Source organism: Ahaetulla prasina, chromosome 5, assembly GCF_028640845.1.
Source record: "Ahaetulla prasina isolate Xishuangbanna chromosome 5, ASM2864084v1, whole genome shotgun sequence".
NCBI lineage: Eukaryota > Metazoa > Chordata > Lepidosauria > Squamata > Colubridae > Ahaetulla > Ahaetulla prasina.
Window position 1 is genome coordinate 56,851,200 of NC_080543.1, and position 12,167 is coordinate 56,863,366.

The 12,167-nt window shown below is 34.6% G+C and overlaps 1 protein-coding gene across 6 annotated transcripts in view; it reads left to right on the plus strand.

The window, feature by feature from the left end:
* The window catches only part of SMIM11 (small integral membrane protein 11), a 27,338-nt gene continuing 15,171 nt past the window's right edge, over nt 1–12,167 (plus strand). For 2 of the 6 annotated variants that reach the window (XR_009155334.1, XR_009155335.1), the window contains exons 1-3: nt 1–55; nt 5,999–6,100; nt 6,865–7,042. Coding sequence is in view for 3 of the 6 variants with exons in the window: in XM_058185111.1 (XP_058041094.1) it covers nt 6,080–6,100; nt 6,865–7,032 (189 nt within the window). In the remaining 3 variants the exon portion in view is untranslated. The other 4 variants (XR_009155336.1, XM_058185111.1, XM_058185112.1 and 1 more) reach the window with 4 other exon arrangements.

Below are 12,167 nucleotides of genomic sequence, written 5' to 3' on the forward strand. Positions count from 1 at the left end.
CTGGGAGTCGTAGGCTCTAGTAGTTTCCTGTGTTTTATGGCTCCTCGCTATTAAGGTACTGTAGCTTTTGCATAACAAATTACACAGCATTTTAGGCTTATTTACCAGAAAGTCCGATTTAAACAGAAAGCATATCATGAAAAGTGTCGGTGCTGTAGACATTATGTTTCATATTTTAACCTTTACATTGCATGAAGGGCAATGATTTGTAAATTCTTTGGTCTGCAATTCAGAATCTCATAGCAGTAAATCTGCATTTGGAGTTAACTTTTTTGGACACCAAGGCACGTAGTTTGAACCAGCATGCGTACAATTCAGTTACACAATACAGACTAGGCAGATATAAGGGAAGTTTTCTTTGTTTGCTGCTTGTATAGGTTTAACCGTTTTCCGAATCATCGTTGTAGATGGAGTATGTTGCAAGCCGGGCCAGGCCATGTAGTTTTCTCCGGAAATAAATAGCGCTTATCTCATGTAATAGAATAGAATAGAATAGAATAGAATAGAATAGAATTTTATTGGCCAAGTGTGATTGGACACACAAGGAATTTGTCTTGGTGCATATGCTCTCAGTGTACATAAAAGAAAAGATGTAAGAGAACTTGGTGCTTAAAGTTTTGGGAGGAGTAAAGGAATCAAATAAAATAGACTTCTCAATATAGAAAATTGTACTGAAAGTGCTCTTAGGACTTCATCTCTGTATATTTATTCTATGGAATTTTTACGAAATAAATGTCAATTTCACAATGAAATTTTGCATTTTGTGTTACCGATTAAAATATTTACATCCTCGCAGTCTAAATTCGCATTTCTATGCCTAGTAACAAATGACTTAATCACATTGAGGTTTATTTTAGTGTGAACATACACAATATCTAATTTGAAAGTCACCCAGAACCATAAAGTAGCTGATCACATCTAAAAAAATCAGCACATAACTAGTTTATGGTGCAGGATGTCTTGCAAAACCAAGAAGGTGAACTGTTATGCAGATTAAAACAGGATGGAGAATATCAAGCAATGAGGGCAAATATATGTAGTATAGCTAAATTAAATGATCAGAGCAGTTTAGTATGCTATATCCTTATATAGAAATTTGCATGTAGTGTTGGGTGAGAGTTAAACTAAATCAATTCTTTAAAGAAATGAATTAAAAGGCAACAGGGCTAAACTAGCTAACAAGCTATACAATCAAAACAGGAATATTAAAACATGTATATCACTCTTGGCCTGAACTCCTATAAAGATATGTACAACTTATGTTACAAATAATAGTATTACTTCATAGAACCACAGAATTGAAGGATTTTGAAGTTCAGCTTCCTGCACAGTGTAGAAATTCACTATCGTAGCAGCACGTCTAAGTTGCTACTTTATGCCCATTGTCCCAGTTTATCAAGATCCTATTGAATCCATATTGGAAATGCAAAAAAACTCAGGGAACGTATCACCATCTATGGTGGACATGTCCAGTGGCAAAAAAATTCTGGGCAAATATTAAAAAATGGCTAGAAAAAATAACAGAACCACCAGTTGAAAGAAAACTGGAAACATTTTTACTAGGAATCTTTACGAGAACATACACCAAGAAAATAAAATATCTGATTTTATACATTATAACAGCTGCACGAATAACATATACACAAAATTGGAAACAGGGAAAGATACCAACAGATGAAGAAGTGATAGGGAAAGTTTTAGAGTGTCGAAATGGACAAGTTAACAAAAGAAATTAAAGAGAAAGAAGAGACAGATTATTATATAATCTGGAATAAATGGTATGAATTGACTCTAGAAATAAAGGGAAAAAAATAAAGGGGAGAAATTAGAATGTACAGAATGTATTAGAAATGTACAATATGTAAATAATAAATATATAAGAATCTAGAAAAGTAAAGCTATTAGTATTAGATAATTTAATGTAAATAAAGAAAAGGGGATAAGAAAGAAAATAAAATAACAAATGTGATATGGGGGAAAAGGTATAAAAGCGAAAGAAGACCAGTAAGAAATGCTGTTTAGAAATAGGAAATATTTATATGTTATATGTTGTGTGTTTGTCAGATTGTGTGTCACATTAAAACAATAAAAAATTTTTTTAAAAAGATCCTGTTGAATTTTGGTACTGGCCTCTAAGGTGTTTGTTATCCCCCCATTTTTGTGTGATCTGAAACTTTTATATATTTTCTAACCATTCATCCAAGCCTTTTAGGAATATGTTGAACAGCATAGGACTCAAAAAAGGAGCTTTCAATATGCTACTTGATGTTTCCATACAATTTTACATGGAGTATACTAATTAGGTACAATTGTTCAGTCAGCTCTAATTTCACATAATGGTAATATAATCCAATCCACATTGTGCCTTTTTTTTCCTATTAGAATCTCATGAGAGATTTACACTATCCTGTTGGTTTATATTCCAGGCTCTAGTGATGGGTTAATTTTGATCAAGGTCTTCACATTTTGGAAAGTTCTAACATTTGATTATTTGTCTTATTCACAGTATATAACAGAGAGCTGAACAAGTTTTTGAATGTAGGCTGCACTCAGCCATGCCAAAGTCATTCTCTGATGGATTCATAAGAAACACTAAATTTAATTTTAATTAAAACTGAATTAATATGCACATATATTTTCTAATATATTTTCAGTACTTCCTTTCTTCTAGCCTGAAGTGTTTTCATTTTGTTTTATAAGTCTCTGCTGAAAGCTTTAAATAGAAAGATTCTTTTAAAGACATAGTAACTGTAACTGTTTAAAACAACAGCCTATTTTAGCATATATGGGTACTTTAAATAGTTGCAGATAGATACTATGTTTTTATACCCATATATTATGAAACAACTTTTGAAAATCAAATGCGAAGCATTGTATAGCTTTAGTGTATAGATAAATATCAATTATTTATAATGCTACTTTTTTATCCATGTTGTGACATTAACAGGACTTTCTGGATTAATTTGGATGAACCTGACCCTGTTAGTTTTTCTTAAGAACTTGGAAACCTGGTTCTTACCTCCCCCTGGTGGCTTCGGGCCAGATCATTGGTTGAACTCATTCTGAAACGATTTTGCACTTGAATATGTTGTGACTTGGCTATATTGTAGTGTTTTCAGTGGTGAGATTCAGCCAGTTCGCACCACTTCAGGAGAATCGGTTAACTTTCTGAGCAGTTTAGCAAACTGGTTGTTGGAATAAATCATTAGGGCAGAGAACCGGTTGTTAAATTACTTGAATCCCACCACTGAGTGTTTTATGTAGTTTGCTATTAGTTTACTTGGTTTTTCTGTTTTTAGCTATATGTAAGTCTCTCAGAGTCTTATTTGTGAAATGGGTAGAAATATAAATCTTCCAAATAAATAAACAATATAAGCTCCTGGTAGGTCTTGTTATTTTATTAGGAGAAACTTTGCAGCTATAGGAAAATAAGCCATGATCACATATCAACCCATTAACTTACCTTTGGGGTTGGGGGGGGGGGAAGATAAATATGGAACTTGGTATATCTACATGATTCTAAGGGTCTCAAAAACATAATTTTGAAAAGTCTTTATGAATTAATCATACTTTTATTATTTTATCACTAGAGAACCTTACTTATCAGATGCATTTTTAAAAATAAATGGCTTTCTATGTAAGGCTTTGGCAAAGACATAAAAGAGAAATAGTTGGGTTTTTTTAGAAAAAATTTATTGGTTTTAAAAACAAACAAAAACAATGGACATTGCTCTATGTCTCTGGTTTCTAACATTTACGTCAAGTTCAGAGAAATAGTTTGAACTGGGAGAAGGTGCTGGAACTTGACAGAAAGGTCACTAGAAATAAATATAGATTAATATTTTTGGAATAAACTTGCAGTATATATGTAACGTATTAATATGCCATGCCAAATTAGCTTCCCTTGAAATCCTTAATTTATTTCAAATACAAATGGGTGGTATAAATTGTTGGATTTGTTTTCAGAAGAGGCTTTGATTCAAATAGAATTTTCTGTATAAAGTGAGATAAATAAACCAGGATTGTTTAAAATAATACTGAGCAATGTAGGAAAAATATGTTTGCTCACTGCTATTATGTCCATTTCAGAGTTTTTGCTCTAGAATGAAAAAAAAACTGATTCCAGGAAAGAGTCAAAATGTTTTTTTGGTTTCAGAAAATGGAACCTAGAATATAAACAGGATAAATTCTCAAATTTAATAGTGAAAATGTTGCCATTAGTGCTCAGTTTTCATTGTTGTTTTCCTTTATTGAATATTTTATTCCACATTATTAACACAGAGGATTTTCCAGTTCTCCAGCATGGATCTTTTATTACTGCAATTCTCATTCTCTTGTCTACTGTGAGAGCCAATCAAATTAATCTTAGCTATTGCTACTAGATTTCTATTGGCTAAGAATTGGGTGGGTAAGTTGAAGCCCAGTTGTTAACTTCCAAGCAGTTTGTAGGCAGCTTGGCAACTAATATACCAAATTTGGAGGATATTGAATAGTTTATCCTTTGGCCAAGTTAATGGTTGTAACTGAAATGCAGCTCCTTAAATTGTTGCAACTGCTTTATGGCCATTAGAATCTGCTGGTTCAATTCATCTAAAGTCAGATAGATATATATGTTGAGAGATAAATAAGCAGTAGATGGGATTCTGTACCATTTTAACCTGCATCCAGACATTGTGGTGGTGTCCAGAGGGGATTGGGGGTATCAGAATGACAGAAGCAGTTTTGGACAGTCATAATCCCATTTCATCATTTTGATGATGGCAGGAAGCTTCTATTGGTGTCCATGCCTATAGAGGTCTGAGTTTCAATATTTTGCCAAACAAGAAATCTATAATGGAAGATGCATCATTCAAGCTGATCAAGGTCTTAACAAGTTAAAACTGTTTCCTAATGCAAAGGGCAAACGTGTTTGGAATTTGTTGAAGTCTTTAACTTATTTCCAATAAAATAGAGTAGCCTTTACTTTAGACAGCTTATGTCTGCTTTATTTGATGATGTATTCAATCACAATATTGTTTAAAAATGCATTCACTTAGCATTAAAATTGAGGGTCACTGCTAGTACCGCACATACAAAGTGTAAAAAGCATTATTGGAATTTTTTATGGAGACCCTGGGTTGTAGAAACCGAGCAGACATTAATTGTGATTACCTCCTCTAAAAACAAGTTAGTTGTAATGGACCTCCTACAGTATGGTTTTCAGTAGGATTTATATGCAATTAACTTTAAATGAATTGGAGCCTACAGCTGTTCAGTTACCACTTGACCAGTATTTTAACAAACGGATTAATTATTGCCAGTGAGGGTTTCTTTTTTTGTTCTTTTTTTCCCTTCTCTTAAACTGAATAGCTGCTGAATAGTCATTTGCCGATGAATATGACCCCTGTCACCAACCAAGTCAAGTCTTGGCTGTTTGTACTGCAGCTGGTCACTGATCTTATCACTCAGTGGAAACACATTTCCCTTTCTTGAATGTTTTGTATCTGAGGAGAAGTGTGCTGGGAATTCTTATGTATAGGAACAACATCCTCGCCTGACCCTGAAATGAGATCAATTCCATCCTTTTGAAACTCCATGAGCCCTCTATCAAGACCTGGTTATCTTATCAGAGCTGGGGTTCCCAGGGTACCAGAGACTTGCTTTGAGGGCTCTATTGTTGAGGGGGGCATTTTTATCCTCGCTTCACTGCATTTGTATCTTTTTGGTTTTTATGTTTTTATTAATACAGTTTTTACATCTTCATCTGTTATTTTTACATTGCTATTTTATCTAATTGTTGTGCACCAGCCAGAGTATTTTTGGTAAGATGTCTGACTATATAAATTTAATAAATAACTAAATATTAAGCCCATGTCATTAATATTGACATCTCGTTAATATATATCTGTTGAAACAATTCAGTGAGCTATTTTGGCAGATGGTTTTGCCCTTAGCAATATTCCACTTATCTATGGTTCAAATGGGTTCTTTGAATATATCACTTCTCTTTCTTCCCCAGGTGACTTTTCACAAAAAAGGATTGCATTCTTATATATTTGCCTTGTAACACCCTAAACTGAAGATTATAGTTAGAGTTAAGATGGTGCTCCTGAATTGGAAGGTGAGAAAATTTTTAATGTGTATCTTAAATTTTGGTCTCCTGATTTCTTAATCACTGAGTCTGGAAGAAACAACCCTATATATTTTGTATACATCGATACCTAATCTGAGAGAGAACAACATTCTAGAAAACTACAATCTGTACTGTATGACTTGTGGCTTTATAAAAAGGTTATATAGCAGGTTCTTCCTGTGGCCTCTTTATCTTGTTTCTTGACTGGCTGTGCAAGAATGTATCTCAACCAATGACTGCACACTTCAGGGTGTGTGTTCTTGTACGTTATCCGTGTGGTCAGTTTATCCAGATTCTGTTTCCATGAGTTGGATTTTACTTTCACACTTTTTAAAGTCGTAGCCTGTTGAATAAAGAACTGCATAATCATTCTGTTCTTCTTTACTAGATGATGTTAAAATCCAGCAAAATCTTTATTGGGGCCTCCCTATGGTTAGCTTTTTAGTGAGCCTATTTGGAATGATAAAAGAATGTTGTCCATACCATCACAAGTTAACCCTTATGAAGCAAAGGAATTTTTAGAGAATTAATTATAAAGTGCCTGTACAGTATTTTAACTGAGATCATCCTCATAAGGCATTGTTAATGTGATGAAAATTGTAACTATTCCATGACTATGAAGGCCTTCTGAATCATTATAGCTGTTTCAAGGAAGTAATTTGAGTTTGACAAATTCAAATGTTCATTTTCTAGCTATTCTGTTTACATTACTACATTAAAATAACTCCGTGATTATTTTTTTTCTATTTTAGGCACTGGAAAATTTTCCATTGCTAATGTACATTTTAGCTGCTAAAACATTAATTCTTTGCTTAGCATTTGCTGGGGTAAAAGTATATCAAAGGAAAAGACTTGAAGAGAAGCTGAAAAGGGAACAAGTAGAAAAGCAGAAAAGAGAAATGGAGAAAAAAGAATACTGAAGATCTAAAGGTATATTTTCACTGGAATCAATGATATTTTATAACAAGTTAAAGAGAACACGCCATCGATTGAAACAATGCATGAAGGGAGTTGTGAAGTGACATGACCCATTCTATTCTCAGGTTGGTCAGAAGACCTCCTCCTCCTCCCCCCCCCCCTTTCTTGCATGAAGGATTTCTACACTTGTGCATATAAACAATTATTTTGCAAGCTCTGAAAACCTGGATGATTTATGTTGCTGATCTCCATATAGATGGCCCCATGGTCTCAATACACAAATGCAAAGATTCTTGATTTGTTTCAAGACTGAAGGGACTTTAATCTGTCAGCTGAGCATTGTACAGCTCCCAAATACATTATGGGGCTAAAAGCATACAATCTAGTAAAAATGCAAGAAGACATGGGTTGGTGTTTACACCGTGTTATGAGTTGTAACAAGCTTTTATGGCATATACAGTAAACTATAATTAAACAATCGGTGGTTCATTGTTGAATTCAGCCTTTCTTTCAGGGTGTGGGAGTGTTGTCGTAACTTACATTCCTCTGAATAATTTCATGCTTAGTGAGTTTACTAGAATTCTTTGGAACTTCAGTTTAGATTATATATGTCTGATAGGTATTTGAAAAGTCAACTGTCATAGTAGAAGGAGCACTTCTAAATTCCTGTTCTCTCACCCCTTTAAATACAATCATCACCCATAAATATGTACTGCAAGATAACTTATTCTTCTTTTCCTGTGAAAAAATACACTGGTATGGGAATATTAATATGAGGAAAAAAGACCCTGTCAGCTCTCTTCCCATTGCCACCTTCCATTCTCTGACTTTGCCTGATTAAAGACAAAACTCTTTCCAAGAAAGAAAAAACAACAACAACCCCATATGTCTCATCCTTCAGGTCATGATCTTCCAGTCTTTCCTGTTCAATTGTAGTAGAAGGCTTATGCCAAGATCATCATCTGGAGGTACACTATGGGAAAAATGTCAACTAAAATATTTAACTTAGTACATAAATCATGTTGGAACTGGAGCAGCAGAAGAATATATTTGAGTTAGACACATCTTGACCCAGGAATTTTATTTGAATAAGCTGCACTGCTTGTTTTACTGGGCCTCTTTGGGACAATCTTGTAATGAAGGCTGAAACCGCTCCAACTCTCAGCTTTGCAATTTCAGGATATTCTAAAGAACTGGAAATAATTGCTTTTATTATATGTGGAGTATTTGTCCCGCATCCACATGCACTTAATATACAAACACACACACACACACACAGACACACACACACACACACACACACACACATTGACCTCAGCCTATGGGAACAGAACAACTTTGTCCAACCGTTTACCAAATATGTGCAAAATGTGATTAATGTGCAAAAATGTGATGATTAACAAATATGTATAAAATGTGATTAACACTCTGTTCGACAAGTGGGAACACTAATTTATGATCTGAGAGCTTAGTAAGGCTTCTTTTATTATTGTGCTTTTGATTGGCATGTTTTATTATTTGATATATGATACTTGCTGCATGCAGAATTTGTGTGAATGGGAATTTACAAAGGTGAGTTTCAGAGCACGAAACAATTTGGTTTCCTGGGAAAACAATGAAATTATGAAATGTTATATGGTGCTCTGAACCTCAAATGGCATGTGCATTCGTAAACTGGCTTGAATGGTACCTTTTAGAAATTCAAATGATTACGTTTCTGGAACTATTTTATTTCAAACATTTCAAAATAAAATAATATTGTGCTAAAACATCGCATCACAAAATCTGAAGCAACTGTAAGAAACAAATCTTAAAACCCAAATATAAATTACATTTTGTAAGTTGAATTTAAGAAAAATATTTGAATAAAAATTGAATAGTAGCAGGCAGAATTTTGTGTCAGCTTCTTAGAGAAAGGAGAATGGGAGCTACTTGAATCTCTTGGACAGCAGATTGCGTATCATGGGAGCCATTGAAGATAAGACTACACTTCATAGATTAGATTAGAATGGCATCTGGCGTAAAACCTTGTAAAAGTAAGACTAGGGCTGAGCATTTGCTACCTGTATATAAGGTTTTCTCTTTACTTCCTTGGGCTGTGGTGGCACAGTGGTTAGAATGCAGTACTGCAGGCTACTTCTGACTGCCAGCTGCCAGAAATTTCGCAGTTCAAATCTCACTGGCTCACTGGTTGACTCAGCCTTCCATCCTTCTGAAGTCGGTAAATGAGGACCCAGATTGTTGGGGGCAATATGCTGACTCTATAAACCACTTAGAGAGGGCTGTAAGGCACCGTGAAGTGATATATAAGTCTAAGTGCTATTGCTATTGCTTCCTAGTGAGACTTACCCTAATTTTGAAATCCCTCTATCAACAATCAGTTCAGACTTTTGATAAAAATGGTCTGTTTTTTTCTTGATCTTATTTTCCAACAAGAAAGGAAAGGAAGAAAAAAAAACCCCAGAAAGGAGAATGGATTGTGCAATTCACATTCCACCCATTTTGCATGCAGCTTTCAGATTAGTTCCAGCACTGTGTGCTTTCAAATGGTTAAAGACTGCGTACTGCAGTGTAACCTACCAGGTAGGGTAACAGTGTTCTTTGGCTTACATTATAAAACTTTGGCACTGTCTTCTGCAAACAAAATAAAGAACCCGTATAAAAAGTAGGCTGGGAGGAAGTAGCAAGAAAAGGAAGAGTGATACCTCAAGTCCCCATCTTCTTTCCCAATCCTAAATTTTGGTGTGCAGAGAATAGGGTAGGCTGAGATTTGAACTGTGAAATTGCAGCCAAGCAGTCAGCTGGACCTTAGGTACAGTAGCATTAGGAGTTGTAAAGTAAGGGATTGCAGTATCACTTAGGAGCCCATGACATCAAAGCGAAACTTTTATTTCGAACTCGCATGTTGCTTTTTGCATGAGAAGATGGAGACTTACTAGCTGCTGCAAATAGAATCATTCTATTTTGTGTGCAGATTTTCAGACGTGGCAGCTGACTTGGATGCCTTTCTGGGAAGCATTGAAGGTTTCACTGAAATGGACAACAATGCTGGAGAAATGAATTCCCTAAGATCAAGATTTATTTGAACAACAATGTATTTTAATTTTGTTGTTGTTTTGTTACAGATAATAGCAGGACATTGTCACATATTTATTCAGTAAATCTTCTTTTGCAAAACTGGTACCGGTATCATTTGGAATCCTGCATGTTGTGTTCCATTTGTTCAAGTACCTTCCAGTTAGATAGATAATCAATTTTTCTCCCATGCAAGAGGAAAACTATTCCCTTTGCAACCTAATCTGGTCAGTGTTGCTCATGAATACATCCTACTAGAAATAATTAGATTGGTCCTGACTGTTCTATTGGTTTTAAAACTACACTTTGAATTGGAAGAGAAAAAGAACCAGATATTACATCTACTGCTGTCTGTCTCCCAGTAAAATATATAATGCTTAGTAAAACAGCTATGCTCTATGGCTTCATTCCCCAGTATCTGCTCAGAAAAGCACTTTGGAGCAAATACAGAGGTGCAGTCTTAACATTTCACATTTGATTAAGTCGTTACTCTTCTCCCTGTCCTGCTTTTTTAAGATGAAGGTACAAATTATATGTGGGAGAAAAATATACATGCTGAAGTCTAAAATTTGCAATGCTGTGATTCCTATTGAATCGAGTCAAACTTTTGAATGGGCCTGCAAATGACTGCACTTCGTAACTTTGGGCACAATATATCACAAAATTAAAAGCTATAGTTCTTTGCACACTTGCAAGGCAGAAAGTTCTATTGAATATAATAGGGCTTATTTCTTAGTAAATATTACAGCCTTGTGCTGCAACTTTACTTGAGTTGAAGAAAAACTTGATAAGCTCTTGTGTTGCTTTTTCTGGGATTTGAAGTTAAACATGAATACAGAACTTTAAAATCCTTAATATGGGCTCTAAATTAATACATAGTTTAAAAAGTGTATGATTGTTTGCATTGCCCTAAAAATTGCAAATAAATTTTAAATTACCTAATTCATCTCTCATTTTCTAATAACCAAGAAATTATAGGTCTCTTATTAATGTGAGACAAGATGTATTGCCTTACCAAAATTTTTAAAAACTTTCTCCTTTGCTCCTTTTATACAAGTGAAATAATGACCGTATTGTTACTGTATAAGGCTCATTAGGTTCAGTTTTAATCTTCATGTTTAAACTAAAAAGAAGCCACTTAAATCTAATATAATGGTTTGATTTATTCTTAGAGCCAGATTAGTTATAAAAGTACTTTAAATTTGCACAGAGTACAAGTCATATCAGCAGGAACAATTTATATGAATGAAAATGGGAAGATGCTGAATATTTGTTTTACAATTCTACTGTTTCCAGACAATTCGGCTCTTTTTTAAATCTCCATTTGTGTTCGCTTTTAAAAGATTCTGTTTCTCTTTTTGTAGCTGGGAGACATATTCTTCCACTTGCTGCTGAGAAAAATGATCTCTGCTATTCAATTTATTTTGTTTTAATTAACAAGTTGAAAAAGCAGTCCATGGGCCAGCTTCCAGATGTTGCTGAAAGCAACTCTCATCAGCCATCCTAGCCAGGGCTTTTGAGAAACAGACCTGGACAACATTTGGAGGAACCCATGTTGCCAATTTGAATTAAGAATGAGAGGCACTGCTTGCACTAGAACACAAAGGTCTCTGGCACATTAATATCATGTACTGCCATCCTGTGGACATGTGATGATTTGCTGTGGCTAACCATGATGAAAGTCACCCTAAATAGAAAAAAATATCATAGTACAATGGAGTACTGAATATGTTTGCAAATGACTATTACTGAATTCAAAAGGCCTTTTTATTGTTGCTGGTGGAGCAGAAATGTCAAGAAGCACTTGTATCCTCTCCATCTAAAGATGGATTTATAGGATACCAGTATCACTATTTTAAAAAAATCTTTGAATAAACAGATATACAATAAAACACGCGAGAGTCTTTCAAGGATATTGTTCCCAGTTAACCATTCATCCAGCTAAACTAGCATCTCCCAATGTGTCAATTGCTAGAAGAGATAAAAGTCTTTTCAGGTGATACTGGCAAATTTAGTATAAGCATAACTCCAAGGGGAGAAATGTTACATAGAAAGTCTGAAA